The sequence below is a fragment of the Heterocephalus glaber genome, unplaced genomic scaffold (assembly GCF_053883595.1).
Source record: "Heterocephalus glaber isolate CG9 unplaced genomic scaffold, H.glaber_assembly_v1.0 deba00000347, whole genome shotgun sequence".
Taxonomy (NCBI): domain Eukaryota; kingdom Metazoa; phylum Chordata; class Mammalia; order Rodentia; family Bathyergidae; genus Heterocephalus; species Heterocephalus glaber.
The window spans coordinates 40505175-40528708 of NW_028258143.1; the positions used below are offsets into that span (position 1 = coordinate 40505175).

The 23534-nt window shown below is 40.3% G+C and overlaps 1 protein-coding gene across 8 annotated transcripts in view; it reads right to left on the bottom strand.

The window, feature by feature from the left end:
- Positions 1 to 23534, bottom strand: part of Rbms1 (RNA binding motif single stranded interacting protein 1) — a 217164-nt gene that overhangs the window by 102548 nt on the left and 91082 nt on the right. Inside the window, exon 1 of one of the 8 annotated variants that reach the window (XM_087199305.1) lies at positions 22190 to 22389. The exons of 6 other annotated variants lie outside the window; for them this stretch is intronic. In XM_087199305.1, coding sequence (XP_087055431.1) covers positions 22190 to 22261 — 72 coding nt within the window. In that variant the 5' untranslated portion in view covers positions 22262 to 22389. Of the gene's footprint in view, positions 1 to 22189; positions 22390 to 23534 lie in introns of those variants that run through there. One more of the 8 variants, XM_087199327.1, reaches the window with a different exon arrangement.

Consider the following 23534-nt stretch of genomic DNA (forward strand, 5'->3'; position numbering starts at 1 on the left):
TTTTTTTTTCATAGAGAACTGAATGTTACTCATAGTACTAGCTAACATTACTAAGCATTTACTATAGTTTTGGCACCAAAATAAGGACTTTGTATGTATTCTTTCATTTAATCACAATAAAATAGGTCTGTTTATCAACATTTTCCAGATAGGAACAGGGAGAGGTTAAGGGATTTCTCCAGGGTCACAGAGAAGGGGGCAGTACAGTTATAAAATAAGCTCTGCCTGACAATCTTTTCAGGAGCTAAGTCAAAGAGAAACGGTAGTGTGGGATGCCATTTAATGTCACTGTACTGGGGGTACTTGATATGCAATTTTTCTAACTGGGACTTTTATGAAAACTTAGCTTTGCTGAGAACAGTACAGTCAAACCTAAGTACTGAACCGCTTTGAAATTTATTAAATTTGGTACTCAAGTGAATTTTGATGTGAAAATTCTGTGCCGGTATTCATTTGCTTGGTCCTAGATGTGAAGGCTAGAACTTGATGGTGTCCACTGCTTCATGACTTGAGGCTCTTTCCAGCCAAAACAATTTGTTTGGTAATCATCACTGTGCCCCTTGGAAATAATTAATGACAAGTACCAAGGTACTACTGTATACCTAAGTCATGGTTATTAAAAACTTTCCAATAAAACATAACCAAAAGTTTTGGCTCAAGGACCTGCTTGCAAAACAGTAAAACTGACATGTCCCTTCCTTCTTTCCTTTCCTTCCCTCTCTTTTTTCCTTCCTCCCTTCTCTTCTGTCCTTCCTTCCTTCCATGAATACCAACAGCATAGCATCACTATACAGGAATGAGAATACTGCTAGAAAATATTTCAGGCAACCTGTTTTTCTTCAGATCTTCTCAATATATGATATTCTAATTTCACCAAAAGGTTAACACTTTCTAGTGTGGCATCTCTACATTGGAAGGAAAGAACAAATCTCCCCGACCAGCCTGTAAGCCCCTGGAGGAGAATGGGCCATGCTCTGACTGGTCATTCCACCCAACAGCCCAGAACAAGACCAAGAGCTCCTGTGTCTGGTGAAGAACATAGATTGACACATGCTAGAAACTGCTCCAACTGTTGGAATGATTAAAATGCTCTGTGCTGAGCAGCTCCAGGGTATAAAGAAGTGGGTGAAGTCAACAAGAAGCTCACATGGTGATAGTGCCTAAGTATCTTTGAAAAGATTCTGACATCTGGGAAGAAATGCATTAATTGTATCATTTTCCTAGCTGAAATGGTTAGTTTCACTGGACATTTTTATATTTCTCTCCAGAAGGAAGCATCTCTGAAGAATTTCAAACTTCCAGGACAGATGGACATTTAAAATTTCCTGTTTAAGACTTCCAAACATCAGGGACACTAGATAAATTATGATTGATAGTGAGAATTGTAATTCAGAAAAAAACCTGAGTTCTAATAATCGTATTCTTATTGCCTTTGGATACCTGGGATGTGTGGGTGTCTGTCTTTTCAAAACAGATTAATCAGAATCACTATAAGCCTTCGAGAAGATGCAATCACTTTGGGATCCTCCTGCCTTTGGTAATGGCCACATCTGGTTGGGCAGTTGTTGCTCATTCTTGCCAGGATTTGCTTTATTAAGACTTTCAATTGAAAAATGACACCTTCACTCCACTCCCTTTAATTGATTTTTAACCTCAGAGAAGTGTGAGAGTTTTTTAGAGGACTAACTTCTTAGTACAGTCACCTGGGTGGTTTGATAAATTCTTTCAGATGAATCACAACACCCTTATCTCCTTCCAGCACAGTCTAAAAAAATTAAAAATGTTATTTTTTGAAATGCACCACATGTCTATAAAATGTCACGTTAATAAGCTATCCTAATATAATTCATGTGATAGGTTTCTGTCAGGAAATTTTAGATTTACAGTTTATACAGTAAAGTACAACACTATATGCATTAAGCTATTCTATTCTAAAATGAAAAATAAAATATAAATGGAGAGAAAGTGGAAAGTGGTTATATCAGTTTCTTATGGCTGCTGTAACAAATTACTGCAAACTGGGTAGCTTGAAACAACAAATTATCCTCTCCCCGTTCAGGATGTCAGACATCTGAAATCAAAGTGTTGGCCAGTCAAGGCTCTAGGGGAGAATCCTTCTTGCTCTCTCAGGTTGTGGTGACTCCTGCCAGTTCTTGCCCTGTGGCAGCACAATCCTTTCCTTTCCCTTTTTCCTTTCCTTTCCTTTTCCTCTCTCTCTCTCTCTCTCTCTCTCTCTCTCTCTCTCTCTCTCTCTCTCTCTCTCTCTCTCTCTCCCCCCCCCTCTCTCCCTCCCCCGCCCCAATGTGGCTTTGTGCTTGTTTTACTCTCTTCAAAAGAGCACAGTTACTGAATTTAGGGCCCAACTTAAATCCAGTCCTATTTCACCTCAAGATCCTTAATTAATTATACCTGCAATGATCCTATTTCTAAAAATGGTCACACTCTGAGGTTCCGGGTAGGCAAGGTGCACATCAGTCAATCTGCTATAGCAGCTTTCTGTAAAAGGATATTTTAACTCTCCTAACCCTACTTTTAAAAATCTTAGCTGCACAATCAGAAGGCATGCAAAAATTATTTTTACATAAGAAGCCACTTAGTTATAATACCAATCAATTCTCTAACTACATTTGGATCTAGTGAGAAACTTATGGGTCATTTTATCCAGTTTCTTATTACAGTAAAATTTTCTCTACAGCAGAGCGATTAGGGGTGTGGGTAAATTTTTTTAAAAAATGTATAATAGCAGATGACCCAATTTATTTTTAAAATATTTTAAATTAGTACAACATGGAATAAGTCTAGTCTCCCCTTCTCTTTTCCAAATTTAATTATTTAATGATAATAGGGGGCCGGAGATTTAGCTCAGTGGTTTTGATGCCTGCTGCGCAAGCACAAGGACCCGAGTTCGATCCCTGGTACCAAAAAAAAAGGGCTGGGGATTTGGCTCGGTGGTTCTGGCGCCTGCCTTGCAAGAGCAAGGTCCTGAGTTCAATCCCCAGTACTAAAAAAAAAGAAGGAAAGAATGATAACTATAATTCCCTGATTGCACTCTTCTAAGGAGCCAGTACATTTATATTTAACAGCTCTCGGCCTCATCTCTTCCTCTGTGACGTGAAGAAGACCATACCACCTATTCCAATGTAGCTCACAGTTGTTTTGAGATAAGCCAGTGACTGCCGAACCCCCAAGAATATGTCAAGCTTATAGCAAGTGATCAATGAGCATTACTTACACCTGTGCCCTTCTTTCTCACTACCTCTCTAAATTTGGCATCCAGATCTAAACTTGACCTACAGGTAAAGCCATTTCTCAATCCCTCTCCCACTCTCAAGCTCCCTTGCACAGCCACATGAGGGGCAAGGGCAAACAGAAAACTGCAGCGGTGGGGGGATGGTACTAAAGGTAAAGCTGGTGGAGCTGTCCCTGAAAAGCTGGCCTGTTCAAAACTGTCATAGTTGCTGGACTTCTTCACTTTGTTTTTACCATCTGAAATTCTAACTACATGTGCATTTGAGTTAGAGCCCCTCTGTGCAATCCCAAATCATCCAGGATATGGCTGCTATCATCCAAGACAGTGGAGATGAGCATCAGGAAGGGAATTTAAAGATATATATGTGTTCCTTTAGTGGTGTTTCACTTATGTAATTTTCAAACTTGGGGAAGGGGGAGTGCAAAAGGCCACCCAATTATCTTTTATTATGATTATAATAGGAATTATAAAATAATATGATTATAAAAGGAAGATATTCTTTCTCCATCTAATACATTGTAGAGCAAACCTTTGCGCATAAGAGATCCATAAGTTAAGCTGGCAATATCAGCTCTAAATGTCCTTTCAGACAGGTTTCTGACCTAACCTGGGATTTAACCCCCACTGATACTTCAGTAGGAAAACGTGATTGCCAAACCAGCAAATATAACATCTCCAGAAAGGGGAAAAAAATGTAGCCTGACTTCAAAAGTCCTGGCTTAGAGAAGAGTTTTGGGACTAGAACTTGTCTATGCAGTAGGATGATTTTATTAAGTCTAAATATAATTTTATTAATGTAGGTAGATCCATAGATAAATCAAATCAGCTATTATGATCTGAATATTTATCCCCTCCCCGTACCCCATACATATGTTGATGTTCTTACTCCCAAAATGCTAATAATATTAGGGAGTGGTACTCCTGGGAGGTGGTTTATGAAGGAGGAGCCCTCATGGATGGGTTTAGTACCTTTAGAAAACTGACTGGAGAGAGTTTAGTAGATCTCTGTCCATCCTGTGAAGATACTACATCAGGGAGTTCCACCCCCAAAAGAGGGCCCTCATTAGAACCCAACCATGCTGGCCCCGATCTCAGTGTCCCATGTCTGGAACTAGTAGAAACAAACTCTGGTTGTGGATACGCCAGCCACCTAATCTGCAGTTAGAGCAGCCCAAACTAAAATACCAACCACCCAGGTCTTTTCATAAACTGAATTAGGTTAAATTTCCCCCAGTATTTTTCACTGAAATGAAAGTTTTTACTATTATTCCTATTAAACTCCTTTTTTTTTTTGTTAACTTAGGCTTATCCTCCAATATGTGGGTATTTTTTAAACTAATTTTTATTCTGTGTAGATCATCATTCCTCCTGGATAGGTGTCATTTGAAGAATGAACAAGCATGTTTTCTACATGGTGTACAAGTTGCTGTTTTCAACAAATTTGATCACAAGATATTCACTGTCTATCAAATCTGAAGACAGTCCCAATCCTTGATTCTCCTAGCTGCTTTCCCTGCTAGCTATTCAACAGACAATTCACTAGATGGTTGTTGGTACAGAAGTTAACAATTTCAAAATATCACCAATAGCTATCATAAATGGGGATGGGATGGTTATTATGATGGGGAAAAGACTGAGGCAAGTGATATTACATTATAGTAACTATCCTTTTTATTTTAATGCTTCTTTGTACAGTCTTCCCTTAGGAGGGATGAATAAGAATTAGGTAAATCTCCACATTTTAGCAAGGGCTTTTAATCACTAAATGTTGTTTTAAAACACTAATGTTGTTAGTAACAAGACAAACAGTAACAAGTTTTACTGGCAAGTCTTCTGAATAGAAGCTAAACAAGCAGAGGCAGTGGCAGGATTGTGAGTGGTTTTCTGGTTGCCTCTCTGCTTGGACAACCGGCAAGCTTCTCTGTAGTGGGGGATTCTCTGCAATGGCATGAGCCCTGGAATCTCTCCCTTTTCAGCTGCCAGTGGCAGTCTTGCCCACTCTGAGAATACAGCAGAGAGGATGAGAAAAAGGATCAGCAAATAAAATGCCAACTCACTGTCACCACAGTATTTAGGCTTGGAGATGGCCAGGAATCTTTCCTTTCTGCTTTATCTTCCCCGCAGACATGTGGATCCTCCCACCCCATAACATTCTCCACCCATCAGCCCCACCAGGTGGTTACTTGAAAAATTATGTGTCAAATATTTGACACAGGAAAAAAGAAGAAAAATCCTTTACCCTATCCTCAGAGTTTCATCTGGGCCCTAGGGTTTATGGCTGGCCCTGGGACCTAAGCTAGTTCTGTACATCTGCAGACTGACCCCTGAAACCATTTGCTACAGAAACTCAGAGTGGCCCTAGTGCGTAAGTCCAACTAGGCCAGACTCTGGCCAACCAAGGTTCCAAGGAACATGTGCGGTTAGTTCTTCTGACGTCAGTCTTAAAGAGAAGTAACCCAGTTTTTTTTTAAATCTAGTTTTGCCTCAATTATTCATGAATTTGTCTTGACATTCTCTAAGGAGCACCCATTTAAATTTCCTGCCTCCGTCACCTCAAAGATTCAAACATACAGAACAATCACATTGTGGAGTATTTCACCAGTGGTCTTCAAACTACTGTGAACTTCTAAGTCACTTGCAGAGCTTAAAATGGCCCTCATAACAATGGGGATTCTTCCTGTGGAGGGACACAATAATTTATATTTTTAGCTGAGCATAGTGGTACACACCTCTAATCCCAGCTACTCAGCAGGCTGAGGCAGAAGGGTTGAAAGTTCAAGGCCAGACTGGGCAACTTAGTGAGAGCTTGTCTCAAAAATTTAAAAAGTACTGGGTTGGTGAAAGGGGGAGTAATTCCATTTTTAATGAGCACTCAGGAGATTTTGATGCAGGTGGTCGTGAGACCACACTTGAGGAAATACCAGTACAGTAGAATGGTAGAACAAGACAGCATGTCATTGAAATTCAGAGATCCTGGTGTACCTTCTACATGGAAGCCCCACTCCATAGTTTCTACAGCAAATCTGGGTTTTTAGGGGACTCAGGCTCTGGGTCTGTCCCTGGCAAAGCAGCTGCTATATTGTCCCTCACTCCCCACAAAATCTATCTTTCAACTCTTCCAGATGACACTTGACCTCTTCACTAGCCAGCAGGAAAAGGCGTCTCCCGGTTCTAAAACTGCACACTCTCCGGCCACACCCTTCAGATCCTCTTTTGTACCAGCTGATCCAAGCAATTTCCGCTTCCCTGAGCTGACACTTCTAACCAACCCTCCCTCATATGTGAGAGATTTCTCAGCTTCCCACTAATGGACATGCAGAGAGTTCAATGTCCAGCTCCATATACTTCACTGGGTACAAACAAATATAACCCTGTCTTCTGGGATGGTTTCCCCTGGGAGAGGCCTTCTGCAGAGCAGTGCTCCTGCACAGTTACAAGACCTTTCTGCTCCTATTCAGACAAAGCCAATTGATTGCATGTATGCTCATTTCCCAAATTAACTCAATGTGACTGTGGCAAAAATTTCAGATTTGGAAAACAGAACAACCTCATTTTGGGCAGAAAGTGCATAGCAACTCGAGGTGCATTCCCTGAAAAACAGCAATGGTAGGCACTGATACATTCTTGCTGAAATAATGACTGGTAAATATGCCTCATTTCACACATTAGATGTGACTATGAAAAATTTAACCTGAGCAAATCCATGCTTTAAATACAGTGGAAACTATGAGAATAAAAAATCACTAAATATTGTACCCTCAAATATGCATGAAATACATGAACATTATGTTACCCCCCCCCCTAAAAAGGATCTAGTGCTCAAAGATACTCCTTGATAAGAAACACACCCAAACAAAAGGTTAAAGAGCAATTTGGCTATTAAGCAACAATTATATATAAGGAGGAATTCAATTTTAAAGAGAAATGACTAAGTTGTTTTCTTTTTTTTTAAAAAAAGCAATGATATCTAAGATGTGTTCTTCATATTCTGCAATAACAAAAGTTAAAAGATAAGTTCTTTTTTTAAAAAAAGGGAAAGTTGAGAATAACAAAAGTAAGGCACCTGTCACTGAACACATGTACCTCTTTAAATTCCTGCACAGGACACAGGAAATGTAAAATTTAATACCACTCCACATTCTTACAAAACTACAGCTCCAAAACAGCTTTCTGATCAAACTTACAAATAGCCAAGAATCTTCCTGTTATGAAGGGCTTACCTAATAGCTACAGGAACTTATTCCCACTCCTCTGAGGTAACCGTATGCCTTGTGCTAGAACTCCTTCCCTTCTCGATATAAAGGGCATGATTGCTTTTCAACTACACCCACACACACCCACTATCTGAGAGGTAGTGGATGGAAACCAACACAGAACTCTATTCTAACACAATAAATTGCAGCACTGAAGAAAAGGGAGATCACGGGGACCATCTTCCTGGAAGAGGCAGAACTTGAATTTCAACTTAAAGACAACTGGGATATGACTTTGAATGATGGAGGGTAGACTTGTAAGGCCATTTTGGATAGCCTAACAAAAACTTGGAGTAAAGAAGGAAACAGATTTCTAGAACCACGGACATGGCTGGACATGGGCAAGGAAGAGCAGGAGTTCTCAATGTCCTTGAAGGCTGTGACTGAAGTGGATGCTTCCACAGCATGTGATTAAACTACTTCTATAAGGACATATCTTCTATTCCACAAAATCAACTACAAAGTAGAGAATTTCTTTATGCACTATATACCATTGGGGCCAGAGTATAATACTTCTGCCATGGAAGATAATGTAACCATGAGTAGTCATTTAGTATTCTGGCTTTACTTTGAGCCCATCAAATTCCCCAACTGAGTTTAGCTTAAAGTGAGTACTGTAGATTGTTATACCAGGTTGTGATAGGACAAATTATGTTCTCTCCAGACAGACTAGAGGTCTAACAGATAGGGTCTTGGAATGTGACCTATTTGGAAACAGATTCTTCACACAGGTAATCAAACTAAAATGAGGCTGTAATCCATTACGAGTGGGGTACATATAAATGTGAGAAATTTTGGACACAGAAATAGGCACATAGTGAAAATGTCATGAGAAGGCTGGAATTATGTTGTCACGAGCCAAGTAACTCCCAGAAGCCAGAAGAGAAACCCGGAGCAGACCTTTCCCTAGCACCTTCAGGGGAGCATGGTGCTGCCAATGCCTTGATCGTGTAATTCTCACCACCAGAACTGTGAGAAGATAAGTTTCTGTTCTTCAGGAAACTTTGTGGAACTTTGTTATAGCAGCCTTGGCAAACTAACACATAGGTGCTTCAGTAGTTTGCTCAGACCAGGTTGTTTTGATAACTATGTGAGACACAAATCTTGCATATACATATATTATTATATTATAGTGTCCTTCTTTCCTATCTATTTATATACTGTCTGTAGCTGGCTTTTTGCATAGTTTTATTGCAACACAGCCATGTCCATGTATCAACAATAGTCATTTTCCAGTTGAGCTGCAAAGGTGGCACTAAGTAACTGTGACACTGATCTTACAGCCTACAAAGCCTAAGACACTATGTGGCCCTGCACAGAAAAACATTTTGCTGACCACAGTTATATATAGTTCACAAAATGCATAAGCAATTCCTATGTAAACATTTACCGACTGATCCTTTATTGTCAATAATCCCAACTTCACAAGTACATACTATTTTCCAATCCTACTTTATACACTTGACTCAAGGACAATGAAAAGAAGTAGAGCCTCTTAGAGTATGAAATATCTTGTTTTTTGTTACTGGGGATCGAACTTGGGACCTTGTGGTTGCAAGGCAGGCAGCGGCACCACTGAGCTAAATCCCCAGCCCCAAGTATGAAATATCTTATTTGTATGAATTTCTCTTAATGCTCCTAGTCTTTCTGCATAATTTTTAAAGAACCAAAGCCAAATTTAGCAATGAATTAATGGCAAGAACAAGGAAAATATACTTCCATTTTTTTCTTTACTCCACCTTAGTGCCCTGGTAAACAGCTTAACAGAGTCACTGAAAGGGAGGGTAACACTAACTTGACAGGCAACACAAAGCAGTCAGCTTAAAATAAATTCTGTTTGTATACTGGAATCAAATCAAATGGACCAGGAAGAAAAACCATCTAAATTCAGGGCAATAAGAATATGATAGCTATAGGTTAGATATATCCTTACTATAGTTTTTAAATGTTTGAATATCATCGCATTAAGTTCTACATTATGTGGTTATTTATATAACTTTTCCATAGCCCCTATTAGACTGAACAGTTGATATCATTAATTTGTTATGTCCTTTAGGAGCTAACATACTGCTTGACCCATAATGGACTCTAAAATACTGGTTTAATGAGTGATAATCTGAGTTAGATTTGTTTGAAGAAGCCCAAAGTGCAAGACATAAGGGACATATGGGTTCTAGGCTTACCTGCAAATAGGCTATGTGACATTAAAACATCTTCACCTCCAAAATGAGCCCTGGGAAAAGCTGATCATTTAAAGATCATTCATCTGTAATGTACCATCTACTCTTCTGATAGCACATGAAAAAATAAGACATTCCTTCAGATTACTTCATCCTAAACACTAATATCCCATCATAGGATTCATTCATGGTAAAATTTTAGGTTGCAGACACCAAAAACAATCAGAAAGGGTCTTCAAATGACACTCAACACTTCCATTGAGACTAGACAACCAAGAACCTTAAAACAGATTTTAAAAATGCAACAAGTGAACAATTAGTGTCTGAAATATCTCAATGATAAGAAAGGACAATAAAGTGATCATTCAGATTTTTCAAGAACACACAGTGGTGTGGTCCAAATGAGCCTTCTACACAGTAGGCTTACAGAGTCCTAACTCTGGTCTCTTCTACACAGGAACTTTAGGAAGGGGCTAAAAATATGCAAATGTGTCTCCCCACAGCCAATTACATGAAAAAGACAAAATGAACTTACAAGCCAAAAGAGGGTTCCTTAATAATTTGAATGTGTGGGTTTTTCCAGATCACTGATTTTTTTTTTTTTTTACTGATATTTTAACTAGACATCTTCTATCAGTTTTCCCATGCTTTAAGAAGCCTGAAAACAGGTGGGAAAATTGATCTTAAGATAGGAGAAAACTAAAAGCATAAAAGAAAGTTGAAATATATCAGTTCATTTGGTCTAAAGATAACAACCAGCATACCAATGCCAAAGGCCTACTCAGTTCAGATAATGATTGGGGAAAAAATTCATGGAGACAAATTTGAAGCCCAATCAATGATATTTTTTTAAAGAGGTACGCCCTTTAAAGTTCATCAGAATAGTGCTGGTACAAGGATGTGTACCACATTTAGGAAAGCACATTTGGGAAAGCAAAGATGCTGAAGGTAGGCTGGTTCAGTGCTGAATCAGAAGATCTGAGCTTTTCAAGGCAAGAGATGGTACACATCAGTCAATGTATCTGGATTTTAATTCTTTCTGGGTAAATTAAAGAGGCTGGACCAGGTAATCTCTAATATCCCTTCCAACTCTAAAGTGCAAAATTCAAGTATTCTCCAAACTGTTCTAAGAATATAGCGACTATTCTTGGACTAAGTGGTTCCATGATCAAATATTCTAGGAAAATAATGAAGTACACAAAGTTGGACAAATGCCTTTACTGCAGGACTTCAAAGACTTTTTTGCTAATTTATTCTGCTATTTCCCTACCCAATACTATATAGTATGCAGTGTTTCCCAAGTTTCTTTGAACACCAAAATTTTAATTCCTGAAACACTTTCAACATTTAATAGAACCCAACTATGTTAGTGAACACATCTTGAGAAAAGCAGCTTTAAACAAAACTTCATGAATTTAAAACGAAATGCTGAAAGATGCAAAACACTTGCATAACAGCTTAGAGCATCCATTTCAGAAACCTTCATAACATCGCCACAGTGCTACATGTCATCATAAGTTATCTTGCATTAACTTGGTTAACCCTTCAGGCTGGGAAGTCAAGGACAGATAGAAGGATCATTTCTGTTTTCCCAATGAGAACTGAATTTCACCCTTAGATCTTTCTCACCACCAAGTATACTATCTGTTAATGAACACAATTATCACAGTCTTCGACCAATACAACAGCTACAGGATTTCCTTGACCCATCCTCCTGGCCCATTCTCCAGTCCTCTTTTGTGTAAACTGACCTGTGAGGAGACATCTCAAGGGAGGAGAAAAGAAGCCAGAGTAGCTATGTCAGATAGTGTGTCAAGTTCCGTCACATCTATGACTTTACCTAATCATCTCAACAACATTAGAAATCTATCATCCTTAGTTTTGCCCAGGTAAAATTAAGACCTACAAGGTTTAAGAAATGTGCTTACAGTGATAGAACTAAAAAAATGTTGAGACACACCCATGTCTACCTTTTTGTCTTTCAAAGATGTTTCAAAATGGTTTGATAAATTAAATTTGGGTTATAGTTCAGGTAAAAGAATTAACATTTTATTTTGGTGTGTGATTCATGATTGAATCCTCAAATATGATTTGATTTACACAAACATTAGAACAGAAAGTAAGGGAGACATAATGTATAGAAGAGCTGCATCTGGATCATTAGATCCAACTGAGGTGCTCTACCAGACACAGATGCATTATCCCATTTAACCCTCCCAACAACTTCACAGGATAAGTGGTTTTTTGGTGTTTGTTTGGTTTTGCAGTGCTGGAGTTCAGAAATGATCGGATAAGAGGCTTGGAACTATTCTATCTTCTGGATTTTACCTCAAGGTGACAAAGCATTTTTTTCTTACCTCTCTCCAAAGGACTTTTTTCTTTGCATCTTATCAGAAACTCCAGTTCCTCCCTATTCTAAAAGTCCATTATCTCCCCTGATTTGACCTCTTTCCTTAGCCCTCATAAAAATGCTCTCAATGTCCATACCAATTTTATCACCCTACCAATGCCAAACCCCATATAAACTCATTATCTTGATCCCCACCCCAACCAGGACACAACATTTATTGCTAAAGAATGGCCAAACTATCTTGCTAACTCAAACTGCAGGCCCTTACTACAGTCTAGTCATCCTTACCAACTTCCTAAGAACACTCACTCAGTCTTTTGTCACATTCCTTAAATTGGAATCCCAGCTTTGTAGTCTGTTCAGATAACCTAACCTCTTTTACTAAAATGTCAGTTCTCAAAAGGTCCACATTTCACTGGTCTCCCTCCTCCTCATCTCTGGTGTAACCAATCTTCTCCTTCTGGTATCAGGGACAGGAAACTCTCTGTGCAGATCCCTTTCCGGTAAAACTAACCCTACCTCAATCTTTTTCAAAAGTAAAACCTATTTCTAAGTACACTTTTTTTTCCCTAGTGCCTTACAACTAGTCTGATGCCAAAACAGTCTTGTCTCTAGGCTGTCACCCACAAATCAGGGTGTCTGACTTTCCAAACGGCACACCCGCTTCACTCATCTACTCTTTAAACCCCTTGGAATGTGCTTCCTCCCAACCCCCTTTCCTGCTCCACCACACACATAAGACTCTATAGAAATTCTTCTTTCAAAAGCATACAAAGACTTCCCAATAGATATTACCAATCCTCTTTCACCAAGCCTTTGTCTTTCTTGACCTCCAGGCAACACCTAACAAGAGTTCTGCTTTGGCTTCCTGGACACTCAGGATTCTCCCAGTGTCTCCTCATTTCTGCTTCTCACTTTGTCCAGGCTCTTTCTACTCCTTCCCAGTACAGAATCTGTACTCCCCAATGTCCATCTTCTCTTGACACCCTCTCTCCCTAGAGTGCTTTAATCTATTCCCAATCTTTCTCTCTCAAGAGTTCCAGTTCTGTATTTCTAATGTCTTGCTAAAAATTTGTCTGGGATGGTAAATGGGGAAATTAATCATTGCCTTTCTCCAGAAACTATTTTATTGTGATAGGGTGAATAAGAGAATCCTTTCACCACTCTACCTGTGCAACTGCCATATTCCTGTCCAGGTGAAAGATGATTTAACCTAAACAGTGCACCTGTTATGCTATACATATAGATGATTATAGTCACAGATACTGTGTTACCCAGGAAGAGACCTGCTTATGTGTATTACACTCTAAAGAATGTCAGGATCTTGGGCAAATGAAAAATCCACATATCTGAGTGAAGCAGCCTCCACACTGCCTTCAAAGCAATCCCAAGTAAGCAGTAAGGAAATGTTTACAACCCATCTCACAGATTCAAAGTGACCAGCTACAGTGGTTCTCACTGGGAGCATGAGGAGTTGTTTAGGCTGGATAATTCTTCTGTACAAGAAACTGACATGGACACTGCACTCCTAGTGTCTAGACATTGAGTACAAGCGCAATTTAGCAATCCCTCCCCATTTTAATGTCTAAAAAAATGTAGAAAATCTCTAACAGAAATGCTGGCTTATTCCTTATCACTGAGCCCAGCAAGCAAGGTTATACTAATTTTTCATTTTCTCAGTCATTTAAGAAGCAGAGGATCTTTTCTCAAAATCCTTCCCTCCCCAATCAGTAAGTCATCAACCAAATTGTGTCACTTCATTCGGCATAATGACTGTTCCATTTACTACATCTGCGCCACCACTAGTCCTTTTTAATCTTTATTTCACCAGCTTCTAAAGTCAGGTTCTTTTCTTATTTTAGCAAGTTTGATACTATCGTCCTCTGGCCCCTAATCTCCACTGTACCACTTCCAATTAACCAGGATTGCTCACTATTCTCCTAATAAGGTCCATGTTTTTTCTATCTTCAAAGCTATTGTTGCAATACTCTTCTTCCTGAAATGTCACCTTTCATTGTGCAACAAACATCCCATCCCAAGTTAAAAGTGTCGGCATCATCTATCATCTTCAAGTCTTCTTCCACATAAAGTTGCAAAATCTTTTGGCAGACACATCCATTTGAGAAGTTAATAAAAGCCATGGGCATACACCTAGGAAACAGCCAATGTAGACAACATTTTACATACAATTTTAGGAGCTTCATATACTCAAATGTCTATGAAATTTGGTTGTTTGTTCTACATTCAATTTAAATACCTTCTTTTGGTTCCTCGTCATGTCTCAGCTCTTTTAACGGCTATCTCACTGCTTTCTTGGCCAGCCTCTTGCCCCTACACGCTACCTCTTTGTTTCCTAAGGACTCTTGTCTGTTTCAAAAACCACTTAACTTATGCAACACACTGGAAAACTATTTAACACAGTGTTTCTGAGTTTCAGTTCAACTTCCAGTTAAACAAAAGAACTAATTTGTACTCTTGGAGTTGCTTTGATACATTTGACCTATAAAATGGAGACTACAAAGTAGAAACAAAGTAGTGTTTAGAGTATTTGACTATGCAGGGTTGGGTTAATGATAAGTGGTCTTCCTAACAGGTGATTTCTAGGCAGTTCTACAAAGAGGAGAAAGTTAAAGACCTGAGGAAGGATATGCTAGACAATGGGACTGATATGAAGAAAGTAATGGAATTAAAGAATCTGAGTTAATGCAAAACAATGAGGTTAAATACTTGCTCCCCAACCTACACAACACCAAAATAATGTATCTTGAAGATTTTTGTCAGTTGATGCTCAAGAACCTAATAAGGTAATGCTGCTTTCTTCCCTCAATAATCCTCCATCTCCACCTCCTCCTTCTGCTCCCTCTCTTCTTTTGCCCTCAAGTCTTGTGGCCTCTGCAGAACACATCTGAATTCCCTGGCATACAGACATTCCTCTTCTAATGACCAAGTTCAGTTCCTTCGACTAGGTCGTTACATGACTTGGTCACTAAGTGAGGAATTGTATATAGTATCTACATTACAATATTTAGAACAAAGAAACGGTCAAAGGAAATTCCAACTTGATTGACTTTGTTTTTATTTGTATAACACTTACACGTAGTATTGTAATGCATAATAGAAGATAAAACTACAGTACTGTACTATACGGTGCAATCCGCAAATAATTATACTACAGTATAAAAAAGGTGTGCTGTACCAAAAAGACATTTATGCTCTATAAACAAGATGTACAAAGCTGTACAAAAAGAAAAAAAGAGGGGTCATAAGTCGGAGCAGCAGGTCCTAAGTCCAAACAGTCATGAAACAGGCAGGTCATTAAAAGAGGAATATCTGTATTTAAATTCAGCTAAGTCAAATGAAAACATGCAATTATGATAATTCTTCAATATTTAGAATACCTACCCTCTTGAAAGGTAATCTAGAATATGAAATTTCAAATACATAGCAACACTTCTTCCTAATTTATTTACATAAATTTTTGCTAAAATGTTTTTTAAAATACTTCAGAGGGCTTGTTTAAAGCATTAAAGGGCCGAGGATTTAGCTCAGTGGTTCCGCCGCCTGCCTCGCAAGCGCAAGGACCTGAGTTCGATCCCCAGTATCAAAATAAATAAATAAATAAATAAATAAATAATAAAGCATTAAATTGGTGCTTTTAAAATGTTTTTAAAGAGTTTAGAAGATCTGTTTAAAGTAGGTATAAAAATAGAAAAAATAAAGATTGAATGTAAAATCTATCAGAAATAATTTCTGAAAAGGTGGAATAGGAATTTGAAAGTAAAAATAACATAAAAATCATAAGAGGAAAGGATCATACCTCAAAACTCAGGGATGAGAAAAAGTAGTGCTTTTATGGCTTGTATTTTGTTTTTTGAGATAAAGCCTTGACCAGCCTGGCCTCAAATTCCTGGGATCCAAGGATTCTCCTGCCTCAGTCCCCTGAGTGGCTGGGACTATAGGTGCGCAGCACTGCACCCAGCCATAAGTAGCTCCATGCTACTTAAGAGCTTTTCTACATGAAGTAATTCTCTGGGGCTTCACCACAAGTTTTAGACATTAAAGATAATGAAATGTTCCAGATTATTTTCAGATTGTCCTTTTCTTGATAACCAGAGAACTATATGCTTATTGTACGGGGAAAGAGGGACAAGAAAGTTAAAAAAAAAAAGTGTAAAGGATCTAGAAAAGTAGTCACTCAGGATTCTATAACACAGGAAATCATTTGTAAATATTTCATCATAATTCCCAATTTTTTGAAGTTATATTTTGGAGACCGTATTGTAAACACAATTAATATAAACAAAACAGCTGTTCCCAATTTATATTACATTGTTTTAAAATTTCCTATGTTTAAAATAAACAGATTTACACATACTAGGGTAGTACTTCATAATATCAAGTTGTTGCTATGTAAAAGTTATAATGATTCATTAATTTAATCCAGAATTCAGTTTTCCCATTTAATTTTTTATCTTGTCTGAACTCCAGAAAAAGCTTTCGTCTGCAGTATGTGTATCCCAAAGTGTATACCAAGTGTCTAGAAGGTGTTTCACAAAGTATTCTATATTGTTACAAGTTTAAAAATGATCACCCACCAAACACCTCCAGATGTCAAGGATCAAAAAAGTTTATTTTTCCAAGTAATGTAAAGATGGCATCTTTGAAAATCAAACACACAACTAAGACAAAGGAAGGACTTCAGGAAACAATCATGCATGTACTAACAAATCTGTCACTTTTCAAGCAATTTAAAATGGTAACATTTTTCATGGCCAAGAGTGATCAATGCTCTTTTTATCCTCTGCATTCATGTGTTTGGATTAAATATGGAAGATTGAAGGGCTTTTCTTCTCTAAAGAGAAGCCAAACTGTGTAATGAGAACACAACCCCTGAATAGCTATTTAGAAGTGATGGGACCCTACTCTTCTAAGTCTTTTTGGTTCTTTCTCTGTTTTTTTGGTACTGGGGATTGAACTCAGGACCTTGTGCTTTATAGGCAGGCGGAAGAACCACTGAGCTAAATCCCAGGCCCCTCTTTAACCTTTTTGAGGCTGCCCACATTTCTAAACAGACTCCTTTCTTTGAGGCTGTAAACAGGGCCCACTCTTCTTAGAAGACTGTGTCAAGGTCTCCTAGGACCACCTGCTGTTGTTTGCTCTGTGGGGACATTGGTAATAATAACACCTCAGAAGGTTTAATAACAACAACTCTGAGAAGTGTGAGATATTATCTTTACTTAGCAGAAACTGTGGTTTAGGAAGGTTAAGTGAAAATGTATGCAAATGTAGAGCCAGAACTTAAGCCAGAGTCTTTCAGTCAGGTTGAGAGTAAAAGAAAGCATGATCCACATGGCTTAAAAAGGTAAAGCGCAAAGTCTGTCTTATTGTCAGGGCTCATGGAATATGCTAAGAGGCAAACATTTAAGTGGAAAAAGTAGGAACAGCCTGCTTTATAATCATATCTTTTTAATAGCTAGTTTTAAAAAGTGAATTGTTTTCCCTGAGAAAGGGGTGCTGGATTTAGCAATACAAATTCACAGCATGACAAAATATTTGGGATACTTATATCAAAAAATTATTCACTGTTTATCTGAAATTCAAATTTTCTGTGTCCAGTTTGTTATCTGACAACAATGGAGAGTAGAGTGGAGGTCTTTAAAAAACAAACAAACAAACAAACAACTAATAAATTACAAAGCTACAATTCCCAAAGCTGAAATCTGGGATGCCCTGTGGACCACATGTCTTTGGGGGTCCAAGAAAAGGGAAGTGTAGTGAGGCTACAGCTGCTCTTAACTGAGCTTCCTTCTTTTTCCTGGTAGCAGACACAGCCGTTGACCCCAGAGACCTGGCTTTTACCAAGGAGGCCATTTAATTTCACTGCCCACTTAATTTCCAAGCCCTTCTCTTCTTTATATGGATGTCTCAAAGATTAAATATAACTGATGTTGAAAGGGGATATCGCATATATGCTTACAGTATTTATTTTTTGGCTGAATACTTTAAATATATATTCTCACAATCTTGGAGACTTTAATCTTTCTCTCCTATCATCAAGAAAGTGTTTAAAAATAAATAACTGCCAAGGTAGGTGGTCCCATGTGTTTGCAACCTAACTATGGAAAACATATCAAGATGCCAAAAGGCAGAAAGTATGTGATTATTGGTGAAGAGCTATACATTTTTCAAAAGGCTATATGGGTAGACATTTAAAACCTAGTCCTTGACTCATAAATATTATTGAATCACAAACATACAGAGATAGTACAATACAAAAAGGGGACAATAACTTATTCATACCAATTTAATTTTCTACTTCCCCCTAAACCTACAGTGTCTGGGCTTAAATATGTTTACCTTGGCATGAAAAACAACAAATTGGAATTGGCTCAGACTGTGTTCATTTAAACATTTTCCATGCATAACTTTAATCTTCAAACTATAACAAAACCCAGTCTATTAAACATGAATTGCTGTGAACAGAAACTGCTTGAAGAGGATTAATCAACAGCTTTGTGTCATCCTCTAAACAAGGCAAACACTGAATCACTGCTGAATTCCTCACGTGCAGCTACACCCAGTTAATCCTCAAGAAAGCAGAAAACTACGTAAATCTACTTAAATTGAGGAGATAAGTACTTCAATCATCAAAAGTAGCAACATTTATCAAGTACTATTAAAAGGCAAGGCCATTACAAATACACACACACACACACACACACACACACACACACACACACGACGTTTCTTATATTCACTTCCATACCTTTAAAACCCCACTGCAAATCACTAGGACAACACACTACTTAGCAAAAAGAAAGATTTGTTACGTTCCAAAATTTGCAAAAATCAAACTACATAGTACCAGAGTCAACTATCCTCAAGAAAGCAGTTCCAAAATGGAAGGAAACATGAAGACAGAAATAGCTAATAAAAGAATTAAAGAAACACAAAAGAAAATGGAAATATACATTTTCTAATACTTAAAGGCTTTTGAGTATGGAGTACTTTTCTTTAAAAATACTAAAATAGTTTTCAAACTATATAAGTCTTGATAAATGGTTTCCATTTTGGTTTTGTGGGTGCTGTTTTTAAATAATCAGACTGGATCTACTTAATGAATGTCATGTATCAAAAGTCACAGTCAATAGCAACAGGACACAAATTATTTCTTCAATGACACTTGAACTAACAAACTTTATCTGGATACTGATGGCTGGGTTATCGCTCCACTCAAAAGCATCTCACTTTGGCCTGAGCTGAGAAGGTGTGTGTCTGATGTGCTCACAGGCCTGTGATGCAGGAAAAGCCTGTTTATCCTAGATGACTCTGGAGATCAGAGTTCCATGATGCTCTAGCTACACCATGTGGGGGCAGGAAGGGGATTTGAACCACCCACCTCTGCTTTGACTGAAACTGGCTGCCTCCTACAAATACAAAATGTAAAAAAGTTTAAGACTTTTAAAATCATGTAGTAAAGCAAGATTTTTATATCAGTGCCTCTTCCAAACACTATGAATTCACCATCCAGATCATTTGTTTATTTCATCTTTCACCTTCTATTTCACAACTTCCATCTCCCCTCCAAAAAAAAGGTGGGAAGAATTCCTAACCTGGACTTCTGAGACTTAGAATGGTAATGGGCAAAGATGCAGAGACATTCTACATGAGTTTCTACTGTGATGTGCATGGAAGGAGATGGTTATAGTGCGAGTTTTAAGGGCCTGATGTCCAGGGTTCAAATCTAGCTCTTCATCGTGGGTGGCACAGACTAGACAAGTTAGTTAATCCACATCTCAGTGCTAACAGTAAAATGGAGACACTAATACTACCTGCCTTATCAAAGGATTGTCAAACTGAGAAAATCAGTTAATCCACATAAAGCATTTAGAACACCAACCTGTAGGTAGTAAGGCTCGCAATGATTTTTAGTTACTACTATGGTCTATGTAGAATAAAAGTGATTCTGGATGGCTTTATTTTTCCAAAGGTGATTTTTAAGTATTCTTTACATTCAATTTTTTTCCTCAAGCAAATTATCTGAAATCAGCTCCAACAGCTGATTATGTACTTCTAGATTAAAATCAGTGTTACATATCTAAAAATTGCAATTCTTTAATCAAAACGAACAAACTAATATGATGTAAAAAGTACAGGCTTAACACCACAAAATCTTACAAAAAGGATTAATTAGACTTCCCATTTAGGCTAAGCCAGAATGAGATCACAAAGTCACTCATGGTAACCAGGTCCCTGCTCTGGAAGTGTGCTTTTTCAGTGAATGGCTAAATACTAACAAAAGAAACCTTTGACTCAAATACCACTGGTACCCCGGGTCTTGTGTCTGTATAATGCCTACACATTCATTTCTTTCTTTGCCTACAGAAAAAAGAAAGTCTGTTTGTTTTTCTGATTCAGTCAGCCTTTTAGCCTTTGAATCTAAGGAGAGCCCAGTGAAAAGAGACCATCTTATCAGCGTGCTCCAGCCAGCGGGCTGTGCCCCTCCACACACAAAACCTCCAGCCCTCCCAGCAAAGGCCTCACCCTTGGAGCCTTTTCCCATTTCAGAGAGGACACCCTGCTGGGTTCTGACAACAAATAAATGAACACACAAGGCCCTAACATAATTAGCCATCTTTTCAGGTGGAGTGAGGTGGGTGGGGGAGGAGGGGCTGGGAGAATATTTATTGGAAATTGGCTGCACTTAGCAAATTGATGAGGGCACTTATTTTAAATTAAACCCCATGAAGTGAGTTTAGAGGTGCCTGTTTATGAATCTAGACAATTTTGCCATACACTTCAGACAAGTCACCGATGCAGGTTTTATTTTTTTAATTAAGAAGTACTTCTTAACCCAGGTAAAAGTTCCATTGAAGGGCACATAGACAGGGTTGTGTTTACTGCCTTAGGAAAAGTTAGCATGTAAAAGAAACAAAGACTGGAAAACAGAAAACATTACTTTTTGACAACTGCCAAAACGTCTGCAGTTAGACTTACGTCAGCACATACTAAAAGGAAAAAAAAACGACTTTAAGAACAAGAAATCAACATAGTGAATAATCGTGTAAGCACCTATAAGAAAGCCACCAGGCAACGCTGTCACTGTCATGATTTTAATAAAGCCACATCTGCGTGGAGGACTACAGTTCGCTGGTATCATTATTGGAATAATAACTTAATTGATTTGTCTCAGTGGCTAAGGATGTAGACAAGAGATTTATTATGGAGAAAAAATATCTGCAATCCTGTTTTTTATTTTCTCAACAAGCATTTTGCCACTGACCTCTAAATCAGTTTAACCTTTTCTAAACAGACCTGCACATTTTTTACATAATTTAAAGCTAGGTTTTGTTATTCCTGCTGCTGACTCTGTGAGATTTATCACAACATGGCTTCAGTAACCTCCTTTTAAAAACAGAGATGAAAAACAAAACAAAAGGCCACAACTATAAGCTCCTGGGTCCACTCCTTTTTCCGGCAGGGGATTTTGATCTAACCACTAAAGTGCCTTTGGAGTTCAATCTGTTAAAAAATGTATGAAACGGAATTAAAATAGGAAAAGGCATGTATGACTCAGGCTTATCCCAGTATCTCTGCAACTAGGATATCACAGGATTTCCCTGTGCTTCGGAAAACTGAAAACCTTGAGAAAGTGACAGCAGAAGTTCCTGTTTCTTTCTCTTTCTCTTTTTTTTTAACTAAGGAGGGGGGCGCGCGCGAACACACACACACACACACACACACACACACACACACACTCGCACTTCTTCCGGGTTTCCTACAAATCAGACAGGTTCTTTGAGGTTCCAAGTGAAGACCGCACAACCGTGTCACGACTTTTCCGTACTCCTCCACACACAAAGGTTTCTGGGGGAAAAGCCAAACTTGTTGCAGGGCTGGGCGAAGCCCCCAGCCCCATGCGCGGCCGCCCTCGGCCCTCGCCGCCCCAGACCTCGCTCGCCCCTTCCTCCACGTCCCACCCGGCCCGGCGCCGGCGGGCGAGGGCATCTGCCCCGTTCAGGTCGCCAGCCCCGGGCCGCCTCCTTCTGAAACAAGGTCACCGCCCAGTCCGGTCCCAGAGGAGGAGGCGGGGAGCGGCGCGGCCGAGCGCGGCCGCCTTTGTGGCCGGGCGGGGCCCGCGCCCCCACGCCCTCACCTGCTTGCGGTAGGGCGTCCTGCAGTGGCCGCTGGCCCCCGGGGCGCCGCCGCTGCCGCTGGGGAAGATCATCGCGGCGGCCGAGCGCGGGGGGGACGGCGGGCCGGGGCCGCGGCGCTCGGGGAGCGGCGGCCGGCGGGGGCTGCAGCTCCCGGCTGACTTCTCCACCCTCGCCGGAAAGTGCGGCGCGCGCGGGCGGCAGGCGACTCTCAGGCAGCTCCGGGGGCCGCCGCCCTGCGTGCCATGGGCCGGAGTTCGCGCGCGGAGCTCTCCCGGCCGCAGCGGAGGAGCAGCGCGCCGCGTCCCCACCTACCGCGGTCTCAACCACCGCCCCGAGAGCGCGCCGGCCGGGGGCGGGGAGGCGGCCGCGCACCGCCTCGCGCCGCGCCCAGGCCCGCCCGCCCTCCACGCCCGCCCGCCGGGCGCCGCGCCCGCTGCCCCGCCGGCCACCCGGCCCCGCGTTCCCCCGCCCGGGCTCGGGGCCGGGGCCTCGGCGGCGCAGCCCGGGGAGCCGCCGGCGCCCCCGCTCCGGTGCAATGGTTGGGTCTGGCTGCCCGCATGCCGCACATTCCTTGGAGTGGCCGCCCCCCCCCCCTCCGGTTTTTCCCCTCGGTTCTTTGCCCAAGCACCCGCGCCAGTTTGGCACCCAGCTCGAAGCCCCTTTTAAGGGCATCGCATCAGGGATCCACTTTGGCACCTGGGTAGGGAGCGAACTGATCCCTATTTTTTTTTTTTTTTTTTTGGTTTTTTCTGTCATTTTCCACAATCTCTCCCAGTCCTTTTCCTGAAAAGGTGCGGACCATTCCTCCTACTTCGACGAACAAATCAGCCTTGCATCCGACCTCTACAAATCATCCCCCAATTCACATGTCAACCTTCTAGCAGCGGAAACAGATCTCTCCTTCCCGGCCCCACACTCAGGTATCCCTGGCAAAGTTTTACATTGCATTCCTATGCCAGAGTTGACAAGCTTTCCTTCAAGATGACAATACCAAACAGAGCAAAAACCATTTCAGGCTGCCCATAAGTGAGCCTTCCCTCCCCCCCGCAACTGGAACAGTGTAACCCTTCCTTATATTAATTATCAGATGCGACACGAAAGTGTCCCATTAAGGGATATAGAAATTCAGCAAGCAAAAGGACAAAGGGAGGAAGTAATTTCCTTTGTTTCCAAGGTGGACAGAACTAGGGCTGCTGTCAGGCTGCCCCCTTTCTCCACCACCCTCTGAGGATGCCTGGAGCAGGGGCCAGGGCAGACTTCCACCCTGGGCTGCGGCAACGGAGCAGGCAGAGCGCGCCCTCTGGGCCAGGCCTCTGGGACGGGCTTGCCATCTTTGGAGTTGGC